General features: G+C 42.9%; 1 protein-coding gene across 1 annotated transcript in view; it reads left to right on the forward strand.

Annotated features, from left to right (window-relative positions):
- LOC102369493 (short transient receptor potential channel 6) overlaps positions 1-16,972 on the forward strand; it is a 75,841-nt gene extending 58,869 nt beyond the window's left edge. Inside the window, exons 10-12 of the mRNA XM_025214682.1 lie at positions 3,902-3,985; positions 7,443-7,518; positions 14,082-16,972. Of these exons, the coding sequence (XP_025070467.1) occupies positions 3,902-3,985; positions 7,443-7,518; positions 14,082-14,233 (312 nt within the window). The 3' untranslated portion in view covers positions 14,234-16,972. The remainder of the gene's footprint in view (positions 1-3,901; positions 3,986-7,442; positions 7,519-14,081) is intronic.
- Positions 16,973-17,204: the final 232 nt, after the last annotated feature.

Consider the following 17,204-nt stretch of genomic DNA (forward strand, 5'->3'; position numbering starts at 1 on the left):
GCTTATGAAGATGTTGAACAGTGCGGGCCCGAGGACCGAGCCCTGGGGGACCCCACTGCCCACATCCCTCCAGGTGGAAAATGACCCATCGACCACCACTCTCTGGGTGCGGCCCTCCAGCCAATTGGTGACCCATCTGACTGTGTAGGCATCAACACCACAATCTCCTAATTTTTTTTAACAAGAATGGGGTGATAGACAGTCAAAGGCCTTCCTAAAGTCCAGAAAGACTACGTCCATCGCGACACCTGGATCCAAGGATTTTGTGACCTAATCATAGAAGGCCACCAGGTTGGTCTGACAGGACCTGCCTCTAATGAACCCATGTTGGTTGCCCCTAAGCATACACTCCCCTGCTGGTCCCTCGCAGATGTGCTCCTGGATAATTTTCTCAAAGAGCTTCCCCAGGACCCAGGTAAGACTAACAGGCCTATAGTTTCCTGGGTCCTCCTTCCTCCCTTTTTTGAAAATGGGGACCACATTGGCCCTCTTCCAGTCCACTGGCACCTTACCAGAGCACCATGAGTGCTCGTGAAGCAGTGCCAGGGGACCCGCAATGATTTGCTAATTCTCTCAGCTCTCTGGGGTGGAGATCGTCAGGACCTGCTGATTTGGATATGTCCAGTCCCACCAGGAGGTCCCTGACTAGGTCCACTCTGACCCTGGGCCTGGCTGCGCCTCCCCTCGGACCATCAGGGATCATGATGGGGGGGGAGGGGGGGATGACCTGGGCCCTGCTCAGAAAAATGAAGGCAAAGAAGATGTTAAATAAGTTAGCTATGATGTCTGGTGCAACCACCAGACTTCCTATCGTGTCCTGCAGAGGCCCTACGTTACCCAGAACCTTCTTTTTACCCCCATGTATTTAAAAAAAAGATTTCTTATTGTCTTTGATCTGGGTTGCTAGTCCCAGTTCCATCTTTGCCTTACTGTTCCTAACAGCCCCCCTACAATACCTGTAGGGTATGTATAGTCCTTCCTGGTGATGACCCTTCCCTTCCATTGGGTGTACACCTCCTTTTTAGCCTTGAGACATTCCTGGATGCTTTTTGTTAGCCAAGGGGGCTTTTGAACACTCCTGCTCCCTTTAACCTTTGTTGGGATTGCCACCCTTTGAGCTTGGAGGATCATCTCTTTAAGGAACGACCACTCTTCTTGGACTCCCAAGAAGTTAAATCAAAGTCCTCTAGCATCCCAGCATAGACTGTGTTTACTTCCTCTTCCTATTGTCCCTGAGGTCTCTGGGATTTGCAGTCCAGACCCACAGGAGCAGGACTCTGCAGGGTTGCTCATCACTTCCTCTTCCTGCTTCCAGGTGCCTCTGGGATTTGTAGTCCATGATCACAGCCAGCAGGACTCCACAGGGTTGTTCCCTTCTGTTCAATACATGCTCACTTCAGAGAAAGGACTATTCTTGTTCAAGCTTTTATTAAATCAATGCCACTACCTTTTTCCCCATCCACCCCCTCCTCAGCCTGGTAGGCAGTACCTGCTCCTCTCTCCCAGGCAGACCCTCCAGCTAGCTCTGGTCTGGGGCTTAGCCATGCCCCATCCACTGAAGCAGGGAAGAGGGAAAAGCCTTGGAGCTGGCAGGCTGGTACAGGTGTTCTTGCATGTCCCAGCTTCTGGCTTGAGCCACTGAAGGCATGTACCTTCATTTCCTGAGTCAGAAGTAAATGGCTATTCACTTGCTTGCCGGTTCAATCTCTGCAGTTTAGACTGACCTGTAAAGACTGAATTGATTCAACCTCGGGTTTTTTGACTGTCTGTACTTAGCCAATGTAAGCATCCCTCAGGGATCATGGAGACAGATACAAGAGGCAAAGGAAGTGTGCCTGGGGAGCCTAGTGGTTACAGTATCTTGAGGGGAGTCAAATTTATTGCACATTATTCCTTTATGTTTCTTTTTCAATTCACATACGGGCTAGTGCCCAGCATAACTAAGTGCACTATCTGCCAGTTTTCTAGGCTTTCCAGCTTCTCTATAGCCAAGCACTCAACTCAGTAAACACAAAGCTGACTGTTATCAAGATCCTACCAAAAATATAACACATACCCACAATTGACCACATACTGGCATTTAAGTGGGTTAAATGCTTTTGTACCACCTTAATGGTGTTGGTGTTTGCACATGTTGGCGGTGTATTGTGCATTAATTCCAGCCACTGTAGCACATTCAGCAGCGTAATGTGCCTTAAATGACTTTGGGGCACAGCAAACTAAAACACTTCCAAAGAGTTTTAGTTTACTGCTCTACAGCTGCAGAGCAAAGCACCGGGCTCCGTGTGGCTCAGCGGCTGTACATGCAGCCTGGCAGCAGCCTGGGAAAGCAGGCTCCACTGAAGAAAAAAATTAAAAAGTGGCGAGTCTGATCTTTTCTTTTTTTTTCTGTGGAGCCTGCCTGCCTGTGTGAGCTTCACGGGGACCTGGGCCTTCTCTCCGCGGCTGCAGTGCCCCCCAGGACCACCAGAGCCTGGTGCATCCAGGCAGGTGCTGCCGGGGTGAGGGGGGTGGAGGGGACTGCCACTGCCGCAGAGGGAAGCACCAGTCCCGCCACACACAGCCCAGGGACTGTTCTACTTACCAGCAACTCGCTGTCCCCTCCCCGCCACCAGAGAGGCAGGGAAGACATGGATATACATGACACGGGGGTTTACTTTGTTCTAAATGGAAGCATTGTTTTTAAAAACCCACCACTTCAATTTCAGGTGAAGTAAATCGCTGTTTCATCTACACATGCCCTAAGACTCTGCATTTATACGTCTGTGTATTTGGAAGAGGCAAATATTTTATTATATCAGGTGAAACTGTAAGAAATTGATTTTTTTTAAATGACAACCTCTATAACTCCTCATCTAAGCCAATCTGATCTTAATTTCACAGCCCTTATATCTTGCCTTACTTCTCATAGACCTGGTTCCATTTCAGTCAGTAGTTATACACAGTTCATATTCTTTTGATACCTCTAATTCACATACATAACAATCTGTTTGTTCAGCCATGGAACCACATTTTTCATTTCATCAGAAGGTAGTGACTTTGGTCCTTCTCAAAGAAAAAATTGTAATTTAACTTAGTAATTTAAATCCTAAAATATCCATTAGTAATTAGTATCTGTTTTGAAATAATGGCCTTCCAGTTCATTATCTAACAGTAAAAATATTCTTTAGAAATCTTAAATAGAAACTTCTTTGGATTACCTACTCCCATTGCATAATTGTTTTACATTCAGATGTTCATTAAAGTGAGGGAAGAATGGAGTCTTTAATATAAACTATGAAAATTACTTATGAAGACACTGAGTTCTTTCCATTTTGCACTTTGTTCAAAGTATCTATAAAATACAAGATAGTGCTGCATAAGATCTGAAGTCAAAAGAGTTAAACAAGCATTTAAAACTGCTCTAAGAGAATTAGGCTCTGGAATGCTATTACTGACCCAACATACAGGAGTATAATATTTCCTAGAACTCAGGAGGATCTATTCTATTTTGCAGCTCTGCTTTCTGTTCCTTTTGTTTAGATTTGGAGATTTTGGGGGGCTTTGATAGTTTAGTTGGTACACATATTTTGGGCCTTGTTTCAGGACAAGTTAAGCACAACATATGATTTTGATTTTGATTGTACTTGTAGCCCTTTTTCAGTTATTTTTTTTTTAAATAGAGCCATTTTCCTGAATAGGAGTCTGAATGGATTCATATTAATTAACTCAATAAAATCTACAATTGGAATTGTGCTGTTGACTTCAATGAAGTGGGAGGATTTCACCACTAAAGTTAGCACTGTTTGCTAAAATTAAGTCTGACAGTTAATGTTTTACTGAAAAAAAATAATGAAAAAGCATAACCAAATAATTCTTACATTTATTATGAATTTTGATGCTTTGTTTTTTTTAATTTCAGCTTGGCCAGAGTAAGCAATCTAGTATAAAAAGCTCAGATGATCTCCATTTAAATAGCTTGAACAATCCTCCAAGACAATACCAGGTAAAATGTAGTTAAAAAAGGGTGTGTGTGTATGTGTTTGTTTCAAAAAGAAGTGGGAGTAACTAGATTAATAATACAAAGGCAAAGGCAAGTTTTTTTCTCTAAGTTGTGCAATATAAATCCAGAATAAGTCTACTGATATGGACAGTCAGAATAATTTTAGTGACTGGGAGAATGTGGCTCCTTCTTTGCTCTCTAAATGCTAGGCATTAGTGAAGTTTTAGTGTCTTGTTACACTTTGCACTTTGAATTACTCAAATATTGATCAGTATTAGTGCTAGCTTGAGTTTGGAGCCACCCTAGACCCCGCACCCAGACCCATCCATGTTGTGACCTGGCTTGCTGGCATGTGCTCTGCAGGCTGTTTGCACAGGGTTGCACCCATGGGAGTGGGAAGGTCAGATCCCCAGGGGTGGGAGGGGAGAGTTGACTTGGTCTCAGAATTGCACCCTAGGCAATAGAGTTTAAGGGGCGGAAAGTGTGTCTACACAGAACATAATGGTGAGGTAGGGGACACTGCATCCTGTCATGCTGGAGGACTGCAACTTGGGCAGCTTATCTGTGGGGAGTGGCCACACATTAATGGAACAGGATCTGGGTAATGTGAATCAATGGGTGTTAGTGCTACCTTGAGCTTGCAGCAGTCACTGAAGGCCAGCGGTAGCCTGGGAGACTGAAAGTTAAGAACCTCCTGCCTCCCATTCTGGGCTTCACCCCTTCTCCCTGGCGCTCCCATGGTTCCTCCCCACCCCCTGCCCCCAGGCCTCCCCCTTGCCACCCTTACCCCTGGAGCATTATTTACCATGTACTTACTGAATACATGGTCTAGCTGGGACAAGCTGCCTGTGCTGTCTGTCCCAAGGGAGCAGGCAAGGAAGAGTTAAATGGCCTGCCCAGCAGTAGCTGGGCAGGTAATTTAACCCTTCCCTGCCTGCTTCCTTGGACAGATGGTGCAGAAAGCCACAAGTAATCAGGCAATGAGCAGAGATCTGGGGGGGCTGGGGGGGGTGCAGTGGGCCCAATGTTGGAAGGGGTCAGCTGGAGTGTTTACACTAGGGTGTAGCCTATCATAGTTGCACCTTAGTGTATCACAAACTGGGAAGCACTGATCAGAGATAATCCTGTCCTAGTGTGGTATCACATTAAGCTGCATATGTGTTCTTAAAACCAGTTTCAGGTATTTAATGCACAGACAATCTGGGGGCTAAGAGCTGCAGGAACCATTCAAAATTACTGTGTAACAAGGCCCAGAGATAAACCTTCCCTGCAGTGGTGTAACTTTAAGCTGCCTAAAGTATGCTTAAAACTAGTTTCAGATGTTAATGTGTTGTCATAGGAGTTCAGAGCTCTAGGAACTGCCTAAAATTAATGTGCAACAAGGCTCTTACAAAAAACTGACATAAAGTCTAAATTAAATTCGGTGACTGAGTCACTTACAGCTTTGTAAAAGAACTTCTGAAATGCTTCAGAGGTGTTTGAAAAGTTTTGTTTGTAAAATCTCTCCACACCGTGCTTCCTTCCTATAGCACCATTAAGTGAGATTGGTAAAGGACATTCAAGAATTGTCTGGCAAAGTGAGAAGGAAAATCCACATCCCACAAAAAGATATGCATCCAACATCAGCCTCCAGCAGCCATATCCCACCAGAGCAAGCATGGAGATCAAATATTCAGCATCTCTTCTCCATGAGACAGTGTGACACCAAGTGCTCCCCCTGGAGCAGTCTAGCTTTGTGCAGTCTTTTATTATATGCAGCATCTAATTAACACAGTATAATCTAAAACTCCCTGGCTTTTTCATGACCAATCAAGTTATGGAAGATTAAGATAAGAAAATCATTCTGTAAACAGTAGGCATTGTGGCATTGCTTTTGGAATTGTACCAGACCCTTAAAATAAATTGTGTTATCCACACTGACAACACAATTAGTAACGGCATACTAGATCCACTCGTGTAAGGGGTAGGAACACCATCTCTGCAGGAGCTTCTGTTGCTTGAGTTAACATCCACATCTGTGAGTGGAGGCGCACAGCAGAGCCTGAAAACATGGTCTATCTGCGAGAGAAAGCAGGGGTTACATGAATTACATTAATGAAATGTATGAAAGGAGCTCGTGGCCTTTGAGTATCTGGACCCAAATGCATTAAGGAATTCTCTAGGTCTTCAGTTGTGGAAGCATAGAAACTTTTCTGTAGTGTAAAGTTAGATAATAAGTTGTGTGCACAGTTATTTAGTAACTTTCACTGATCATAGAAAGCAAGATCCAGAGAAGCACTATAGGTAGGTACCTCCAACCTAGATGTTGTAATGCCTAAAAATTAGGCAGTTCTGAAATGTGACTGAAAACAGTCAGCTACTGAAAGGGAGACACTTAGAGCTAGTCAATAGGAAACACTAAACATACAGGTATGTCTGAATTCCCATCTCTCTCATTCAAGGCTGTACATTAGGTGCCTCCATTCAATTGGGATTTAGAGCACTAGATGCTCTTCTAAGGGTAGACACCTAATTATGACATGTTTGGGAGAGTAATGCTCTCAGAAGTATTTCTATATTTGCATAAAAGACATAAATCCCATGGAGCACAGCAAGCAAAACATAGAATTTCCCCACTGTGGTTCCCTAACTACTAGACTACAAAGTTGAGCTAATTTTTGCTTACTCTTCTTCAGTCCCTGTAACTCATGCATTCTTAGCAACACACTAGCCTGACTTTATCAGGAAGGATGGAGGACAACATCCATCTCCTATCATGACTCACATACAAAATATATCCGAGACTGGTAGTCAGGGATCTTTCCTAGTAAGTGGTAGACATGGCTTTGAACCCATCAAACCATGGAGGACCTAGAACCTAGGTGTTCCATCTATTGAGCAAGTGCACTAGCAACTAGTCTGTTCTCATAGACTCGTGGAAAATTAGGGTTAGAAGGGACCTCAGGAGGTCATCTAGTCTAATCCCCTGCTTAAAACAGGACCATCTGCAACTATATTATCCCAGCCAAGGCTTTGTCTAGCTTCATCATAAAAATCTCCAAGGATGGAGATTCAATTCCAGTTGTGGCCTCACCAATGCTTATTAGAGGGGAAGAATCACTTCCCTCAATCTGCTGGCAACACTCCTACTAATGCAACCCAAAATGCCATTAGCCTTGTTTGCAACTATCATGCAGAGGTGTAACAGGATGCCTGAGCACTCAGGAAGCAGTGGAGCATGGAGCAGTGTTGTTGGCTTCCCAGGGGTGGTATTCTGGTCACCCTCCCTTCATTACACTACTGCTGTCACCTTTTTCTTATAAGTAATAGGCCTTTAACTATGAACTGGAGGAACTAGTTGACTGCATGACTAGACTTTGGGGGAGTAAAAATTAACTGAGTATATGCCTTCAGATTTCAAAATCAATACAAGCAAGTCCAGTTTTGAAAATTCTGACTCTCTTCTATTTCCATTCTCTAGAAAATAATGAAGCGTCTCATTAAAAGATACGTCCTTAAAGCTCAGATAGATAAGGAGAGCGACGAAGTCAATGAAGGTGAGTGTAGCATATTCATAACTTTATAACTGATCAGCAACACAAAACAAGCTACTTACAAATGGTTATGTTAACATTTTGGAAGAGCTTTTCCAAAACTTTTTGTAATAATCACATTCACATCTCAAAAGTGAAGAATGTGTGGCATGTTGATATGTATATGAAATCACTGCTAATCATAGGTTGTTACATAATAAAAATGATATCATTCATGTGAGGCTGCAGTTAAGGAAGAGACCCCTGTCTTGTATCTATGTTTTTCACACCAGAGTCTGGATGCTGGAGAAATCACAGGTAAAGAAAGTCATAACCCCTTTGAGGATTCTTCCTTCCTTTCGATTGTGAGTGGCATCATCTTTGTGGGGGAAAGAAAGAAAGTTTACCAAAGCAGCTCAGGGAACACATTGATCAACATACACCATGAATGAAAAAGACATGCATGCTCTGTCCTGCTACAGGAGCTCTTTGTCATAGATTAGTAATAGAACAGTAGAGCCCTTTGCCATCGATTAGTTGCTATCCCTGGGTTCAGAATAGACTGCTTTTTATAGACTGCTGTTGTCATTGTGCTGGTTGCCTTTTTTAGCTCCTGGAAGTTATTTCTCCCTTTCTACCGATGAACCTGAGGCAGACTGAGGGTGGAGATTTTTTTCCCCCTTCTCCCCCATAACAGGCTTGTTTAAGATTCTGCTGGGCAGGTCAAGAGTAAAGCTTGATGATATTTTTTCAGCAAACAGTGAATATATAAAGTTTTGATCATAACTAAACTATCCATATACTTTAATTATAACTGAATTTTCAATTTTACCTGAATTTGCCAAATCATTTTGGCTGGAAAAATACTGGCTATATTCATATAGTTGAGTGTGGTGGTGTGTCTGATATATCCAGTAACTCAGCCTAGGGGCAACCTGAATTAAATCAAATCTAAATCAGTATCCCCTGTCTCCACAAATAGCAGCACAAATTTGGGGAACAAGCAGGAGGAACTCACACTCCTGCTTGCTAGCACGCAGTATGACCTAGTCGGCTTAACTGAAACATGGTATGATTCTGCGCAAAACTAGGCAATAGACATTGAGAGGTACAGGTTATATAGATGAGACAGAGTGGGGAGAAAAGGCAGGGGTGTAGCTCTCTATGTTAAGGAGCAGTACACATCTTCTGTCATCAAGGCAGGAGTGGAGGAGGGGAATACCGAAACATTGTGGGTCAGGATACAGGGGGGGCCAGGGGAGAAGGACTTGGTAGTGGGGGTCTATTACAGACCTCCTCACCAGGATGATGAGCTTGACAAGGTATTCTCCAAGCAGCTTTCAGATGCCATACAGGCGAGGTAGGCAGTGGTCATGGGGGACCTAAATTACCCAGATATCAGCTGTGAGGAACAGGCGGCCAAAACAAGCCGCTCAAGGAGGTTCTTACACTGTGTGCAGGACCTCCACCTTACCCAGGTGGTGTCCAGTCCCACCAGGGGTAGTGCCCTGCTAAACCTGGTCCTAGCAACAGGGGATGATCTCGTGGGGAACCTGCAGGTACACAGTAACCTGGGTGATAGTGACCACCACTTGATAGAGTTCACTATCCAGCGAAGGGTGACAAAAATATCCAGCGATGCTAGAGTTTTAGACTTCAGAAGGGCCAACTTTACTAAACTTAGGAACCTAGTTAGTGAGGTGGCCAAACTCAAGAGCATTGAGCTAATGGGGGTCCAAGAGGGTTGGAAGTTTCTCAAGGGAGTGATCCTTGTAGCACAAAAGGAGTCTATCCCCTTATGCAGGAAAGGGGGTAGGGGGATGAAAAAGCCCCCTTGGCTGAACAGGGAGCTTCAGGAAAGACTGGGGGCAAAGAAAGAGATATATAGGCAGTGGAAGCAGGTGGCACCTAACAAGGAGGCATACACCACTCTGGCACGCTATTGCAGGGAGTCAGTTAGGCAGGCCAAGGCAGGACTGGAGCTTAGACTGGCTACAACAATCAAGGACAATAAAAAGTCCTTCTACAGATACATAGTGAGCAAAAAGAAGGCGCAGATTAGCATAGGACCCCTGCAGGACAAATCAGGTCAGTTGGTGGTTGATGCAGACAAAAAGGCACAGCTCGTCAATGAGTTTTTTGCTTCAGTATTCCTTAATACTGACCAAGACAATCCCCCCACCTTGAACATAGACAGATGTCCAAAAGGCACCAGACCACCAAAGGTTAGTGTTGACTTAGTTAAAGAGCACTTGGAAGGGCTGGATGGGTACAAGTCGGCCGGCCTGGATGACCTCCATCCACGGGTGCTGAAGGAATTGGCCAGTGTCATTGCTGAGCCACTGGCATGGCTGTTTGAGCACTCATGGTGTTCCGGACAGGTCCCTGAGGACTGGAAAAAGGCCAACGTGGTGCCCATTTTTAAGAAGGGGAGAAGGGAGGAGCCAGGTAACTTTAGGCCAGTCAATCTTACCTCCGTCCCTGGGAAAATGCTAGAAAAAATCATCAAAGAGCATATTTGTGAAAGCCCAGCAGGGGAAACAATGCTGAATGGAAACCAGCAGGGGTTTGTCACAGGTAGATCCTGCCTGACAAACCTTATAGCCTTTTATGACCAGGTCACACACTGCCTTGACACAGGGGTGGAGGCCAATATCATCTACCTGGATTTTAGGAAGTCCTTCGACACAGTTTCACATCCTATTCTCATAGGGAAGTTAACGGGCTGTGGAGTGGACGCCTACACAGTCAGGTGGGTGGCCAACTGGCTTAGGGACCTCACTCAGAGAGTGGTGGTGGATGGGTCATTTTCAACCTGGAAGGAGGTAGGCAGTGGGGTCCCACAGGATTCGGTCCTTGGGCCAATATTATTTAATATCTTCCAGCGATTTGGACAAGGGTGTGTTGAGCACCCTCTCCAAGTTTGCAGATGATACTAAATTATGGGGCGGAGTTAATACACCAGAGGGCAGAGAGCAGTTACAGGCTGACCTGGACAGGTTAAATCAATGGGTGGAACGTAATAGGATACAATTCAACAAATAAATGTAAGGTACTCCACCTCGGAGGGAGGAATCCCCAGTACACCTACAGGTTGGGGGATGTCCTCCTCAGGAGCTCAGAGGCGGAGAGAGATCTTGGAGTCATTGTTGACTTGAAGATGAACATGAGCCGACAGTGCAACGAGGCCATCAACAAAGCCAATCTCACCTTGTTGTGCATTAGCAGGTGCATGAATAATAGAACAAAGGAGGTGATGCTCCCCCTCTACGCGGCACTGGTCAGGCCACAGTTGGAGTACTGTGTCCAGTTTTGGGCACCACACTTCAAGAGGGACACAGGATCTGGAAAGGGTTCACAGGAGGGCCACCCGCCTAATTAGTGGTCTCCATGAAAGTCCCTACAAGGAGAGGTTGAGAGATCTGGATGCCTTTAGCCTATACAAAAGACGGCTGAGGGGTGACCTGGTGGCTGCCTATCAATTTATCAGGAGAGGACAGCAGGGAATTGGCAGGAGGGCCACCCGCCTAATTAGTGGTCTCCATGAAAGTCCCTACAAGGAGAGGTTGAGAGATCTGGATGCCTTTAGCCTATACAAAAGACGGCTGAGGGGTGACCTGGTGGCTGCCTATCAATTTATCAGGAGAGGACAGCAGGGAATTGGGGATGCGCTGTTTACCAGAGCGCCTCAGGGAGTAACTAGGAATAATGGGTGCAAACTAGTGGAGAGTAGATTTAGGTTAGACATTAGGAAGAATTTTTTTACAATATGGGTGGCCAGGATCTGTAATGGGCTTCCAAGAGAGGTGGTGCTGTCACCTAACTTGAAGGTCTTCAAGAGGAAGCTTGACAGTCACCTGGCTGGGGTCATCTGACCTCAGTCCTCTTTCCTGCCAGGGGCAGGGGGTCGGACACAATGATACATTGGGTCCTTTCTGGCTCTATAATCTATGAATCTATGAAATTTGTGCCACTACTTTGTGCTGCAGTGCACAACCCTGCTCTTACACTTTTCAGTGAGACACATTGTCCTGCTGCTCCATGTGCTTTGGGGGGGGACTGGAATATAATCAATCCTTCCTCTTGGAGCTGTTTCACATCACATGATATACTTAAATCAGTGGTTCTCAAACTTGTTAGACTCCAGGTACCCCTTATCAGACTCAAGTCACCCCTTGGAAAATGCTAGCTCTTAGCTTTCACCAGCCTGAGATTCACTGACTTAAATAGTCACTAAAAATATGACAGAAAATAGTTCTCTCCCCTGGTAGTTAGTATAGTTGCCTAGGAAATAAAAGTCCTAGGTGACTAAAAGTACCATTCTGTTTGCCGCTCCAATGAAGTTTAAATTATTTATATATGGAAGAATAGTATCAGCCTAACAGTTGGAAGACATCCTCACATCATAGTACTAGAAAATTAGGGTTGGAAGGGACTTCAGGAAGTCATCTGGTCCACCCCCCTGCTCAAAGCAGAACCATCCCCAGCTATATCATCCCAACCAAGGCTTGGTTTACCCAGGTTTTAAAAACATCCAAGGATAGAGATTCCACAACCTCCCCAGTTAACCTGTTCCAGCACTTTACTACTCTCCTAGTGAGAAAGATTTTCTTAATATCTAAGTTAAACTTCCCTTTCTTCAACTTGAGACCATTGCTCCTTGTTCTGTCATCTGCCACCACTGAGAACAGTCCAGCTCCATCCTCTTTGGCGCCAACCATCAGGTAGTTGAAGGATGCTATTAAATCCCCCCTCCGTCTTCTCTTCTCCAGTCTAAATAAGCCCAGTTCCCTCAGCCTCTCTTCAGACGTCATGTGCCCCAGCACCCCAAACTATTTTCATAACCCTCTGCTGGACTCTCTCCAGTTTGTTCACATTCTTTCTGAAGTAGAGGGACCAAAACTGGATACAGTACTTCAGATGTGGCCTCACCAATGCCAAATAGAAGGGAAGAATAATTTCCCTCGATCTGCTGGAACTACTCATACTAATGTAGACCAGTATGCTGTTAGCCTTCTTCCTTGGTGAAGACTTCCCTTTGGTGAATCCATCACTATCACTGTCCTTGAATACACTGTTATCTAATGGTTAAGATTCTCTGCTGGGAGACAGGAGTAGAGCATTCAAAGTACCTTAGGGATTGAATGACAATGTGAGCTCCTGCCCTGATCACCGTGTTAGTATCTGGCTGCTCTTTAGTGCCTAAAACTAAAGTATTTAAGGTCTATAGGATATTCCAGTGTAAATAATTTTATACTTCTTTCATTGACAAAAATGAATAGAAATAGTTCTAGCCTAAATTTTCTTCCTTTATATCCAGGACAGTTTCACGGGTGTACACTAGTTTTCCTCTCCTCTGTGGAATATTTTACCTGTCCTGTATATCTTTTCTTCCCCCACTCCAGCAATTGTGTCACTAGCTTTTTTAGTCATATGACCCCCATCTGTCTTTTCCTCCTGACTTTTTCTTTATCATCCTCCTGTCAGGCTGAAAGGACAAGCTAGGGTTGTCCTCTGCACTCCAGTTCTTTACCTGTGGTTCATATATGTTGGAAGTTAAAAGAAATTGCTCAGCAATATTCCTTACCTTCAGGGTAGCCCGTCACCTTCTTTAGTGTATTCAAGGAGAAAGGAGGAACTGACCAATTATCACTGTCTACTGAATTTTACAGAATTTGGAGATCCACTTATAGACCTTCTGGGTTGTTAATCATCATTTCAGAACTACTGATGTATCGATAGAATTACAATATACTTTAATTCTGAGCTAGGCTCCTCATTCTGTAAGCAGAAAACCTCTAATTTGTAATAAACAGTGTTCATATGATGTTCATTCTCCAGTGAACAGAACTGGTTCAAAATGACTTTAAGCTTATGTGTTTTTCTGATAATATAACACCATTCATTATGTTCATTTCAGAATTTGTTACTTTAGCATTCACATAGGCATATCATATCCATAGGAGTCATCTAGTGTCGTGTTTATCATATAGAGATGTATCTCCTTATTTAAACCAATTCCAAACTGAATTAAAATCTGAATCCTGTCCACCCTTCCCCATGGAAAACAGACCTTCCCAAAGAATTGCCTCTGGAAAGAGGAAAAAAAAACTCACAGGCTTTTCTGGTGGAATTTATTCCAGTTGTTCTGTAGGTTTGCAATGAGTAGTAGAAGCATCTGACACCTACTCTGGGATTCATGGCAACTATCCATGCTCACTGGCCAGTACTACTCTCAGAACCCTCATTAAAGGATGGCTCCTCTTTCTAGCAGTGGGCTACATGTACCAGGTTCCTGTTCAGGGTAATGACTGGGGTAATGGTGAAGGTATTCCACCCAAGCCCAGTCCTCTCAGATGTGTTTACTACCTCCTCATGGAGATACTGAAGAACATCAAGACAACTCCTTCTCAAGATCAAGAAGAGGACACAGAACCAGAGACAAAGGAATATTCGACATAATTTGATTAAGCAGAGGAAATTCATGCATGGGATGGTCTAGGCCTAATTAATGATTACTGTAACAACATTGTCTACCTCTGCTTCTTTTGCTTTTTAATGGTGTGACCTTTTAATCTCTCTCATAGGTGAGCTAAAAGAAATCAAACAGGATATCTCAAGTCTTCGTTATGAACTCCTGGAAGAAAAATCTCAAAACACAGAAGACCTGGCGGAGCTTATTAGAAAACTTGGGGAGAAACTGTCTATTGAGTCGAAAGAGGAAGAAAGCAGAAGATAACCTAAACATATTAAATGAAAAAGCATCAACAATCCACTTAAAGCCATATTTATTCTCTCTCAGTTTTTTTTTTCAAATTTAACTCCCACTTTTATACGAAACCAAGAAATGAAATCCATTACATGTACGAGAGAGAGAGTGGGTCACTTGATCAAAAGCATTTATTTATTCTTCACTCTGTGGAGAAAACAAAAGTTAATTTTATATTGATTTTAATGTGCAATTTACCTCTCTTTAAAAATATCAATTAAGTATTGAGAAACTCATCCATTAAAGATTAAAGCTATTTTTTCTGGAAATGTAAACTTCTCATATCTTAACCACTTATTTGTATAGATTTCCTTTCATAAACATGTATACATATAATTTATTGAATAGGAAATGCACAAAACCAGACTTTAAGAAATAAGTATCAAGATCCATTTATTTTTCAAAAAAGAAAGGTGTTTCCAAGCTGGAAAAAATATCTTTCTGCACAATTTACAGCTCAAATTGAAAGTCCAGAAGTTATTTATTTGAATGTGTTTCTTTGGAGAGGTTTCTGTGAAGCTACATAAGCCTCCCTCTTATCACTCATCCTATTATCTTTTCAACAAACCAGAAGTGAGCACCGACATTTGAAGACCTCCAATCTAGATGTTTGAATCTGAATCCTAAACCAGCTCTTTCATTTAACATGACCCAAATCAAAACTCCAGATACAAACCCTTCGGAGGTCTAGAAACATCTGAAAATGAATTTCTTCAAAGTTTAAATTTGTTTAAATAATGGGATTTGGGGGCAGGGTACCTGTAACAAAAATGTAAAATAATTTGTCAGTAATTGCTTTCACATTAAGCTTTGCAGAGAATATTCATTGTGGAATATATCAGAATCTAAATGTTTCTATTTCTTCCCTTGTGGCTGGAGGTTTCAATGAGTTCTTGCCTAAGCAATTAGCTAGAGTTTAATTTTCAGTTTTTATCTGAATGGACTGAAAGATCATTTTGTAAGTTTTTTAGTCAAGTCATGAAATATGTTTGAAAGCAAAAGTGCTTTTGAATTATTCCAATAATGGGACAAATTCATGGGGATAAACCCTCTTGCCCTTTTTGAGTTATTATTAAGGTCAGCATTCCTAGACGATGTCCATTTTGATCCATAAAAGTTCTGGTATTCTGGGGAACTTCTTAGTTGTATCAACTCAGCTAGTAATGGCGCGGGTGGGACAATCCATATACTATGGGCCTCAGGCTTAATGAACTCAGGGTTTAGAAGCTTTAAGGGCCTGTCTCAGGGAGGTAAAGGAAAACAAGGTTTTTCCCAAGAGGTTCAGAACAGCATCTATTACAATGGTTTTCAAACTTCCTAAAGACATGGAATCCTTTCATATCACTTCTGCTGCTGGTCCTGTGGTACATATAAGCTGACACAGAGCCAGGTGACCTGGCCCAGCATAGGTGATGCACCACCTCCTGACCCACGTTGCCAGCACTCCTAATCTCATTGCAGAATCCCAATTACCTATCGCAGAAGTCCAGGGTTTCATGAAACACAATGTAAAGACCACTGTATTAAAATAATGTATGAAACCAGAGTTACTAAGGCTGAAAAGGCTATAGGATACACAGTGAGCATATTTAACATCTTGACTTTGATAAATGAAAAGCATTACCTCAGAACTTACAGTATTTCCTATCGTAAGGATGGGGGAATATTGTACATATTAAGATATTTTGTTTGGTCACCAACAAAAATAATTTTTGTGTCAGCCACTCTGAAGGAACCTAAAATAGTCAATGGGTGACTTACATTAGATGCTGATGGGAGTTGGGCACTTACCTCTCTTATGCCCAATTTATAAAAGTCCATGTCTATCTAAATTAGACTTCTTTTGGGTCACCATCCTTCCAGTAGGAGCACAGAGTGTTCAGCTCCTTTTAAATTGAGGTCTAAATTGTCCCCAGTTTTAACCTTTTGAAAAACTTTTTCAAAATGTAGCTGTCAGAACCATAAGATGATAATCACTACACAATATTAGAAAGTACTTGAATTTGTTATTCTAATTTAAAATATATAACCCATTGCTGGGTCCTTATGGACCCAGCAATCTTAAATCTTAATGAATTGAATGTGAAGAAAAAGGTTTAGTAAAATAAAAACATGCATTTTTAAGTGAATATTTTTACTGCAGAGGTTAAATGGACACTGTGAATCTAATAAGCCCAAAATTGACTTACCTTAAAACTGTAGGGCCATAATGTATATATTTTATTTTTTGAAGATATGCACCATGGATTTTTTTATTCAATGAAGTATTTTATATGTGGCTATTACTTTTGGAAGAATTTGTTAAATGCCAAATGTAGTAGGACAGACCATGTAGCAATTAAATGAGTACCACAGAAAATATAGTATGAGAGAAATTGAAATGTACTAGACTTGTGTGACATGTGTGAATACAGTGATTTTCAATCCTCATATCCTTTGGCTGCTACTCCTTTAAAGAGAATGATTATACAAATATGGTTGGAGCTTTAACTGACAAGCCAACAATTAAAAATTATTCCAGTTAGGAACATAGGAATTGCCAAACCAGGTCAGACTCAAGGCCCATTTAAGTTCAGTATCGTCTCTCTGATTATGACTCACAGGGTGCAGACAGAAATTACATTTGTCGTAAAATCAGTCTCCTAAAAGCGCTCTACAGTCATGCCATGGCACATGCACAGCTGCAGAGCACTTTTAAAGTGCCCTCAATTGCACAACAAATTAATCTTCATCAAATGAGGGATCAGATAAAGGTGCTCCAAAGCACTTGTGTTCCCTAGGCTCAATCTGTCATGCGATCAGGCCTGGGCTCAGTGGCGATGCGTAGGGGATGAGAGTGCCGGTGCACCCCTTGACCAGCCGCATTTGCTGCTTAGGTAGGGGGGGCAGGCAGGGGGGGCAGGCAGGAGTGCCAGGTCCCCCTCCCCGCCCGCGCCACACG

This window comes from Alligator sinensis, unplaced genomic scaffold, assembly GCF_000455745.1.
Source record: "Alligator sinensis unplaced genomic scaffold, ASM45574v1 scaffold40_1, whole genome shotgun sequence".
In the NCBI taxonomy this organism is placed as follows: Eukaryota; Metazoa; Chordata; order Crocodylia; family Alligatoridae; genus Alligator; species Alligator sinensis.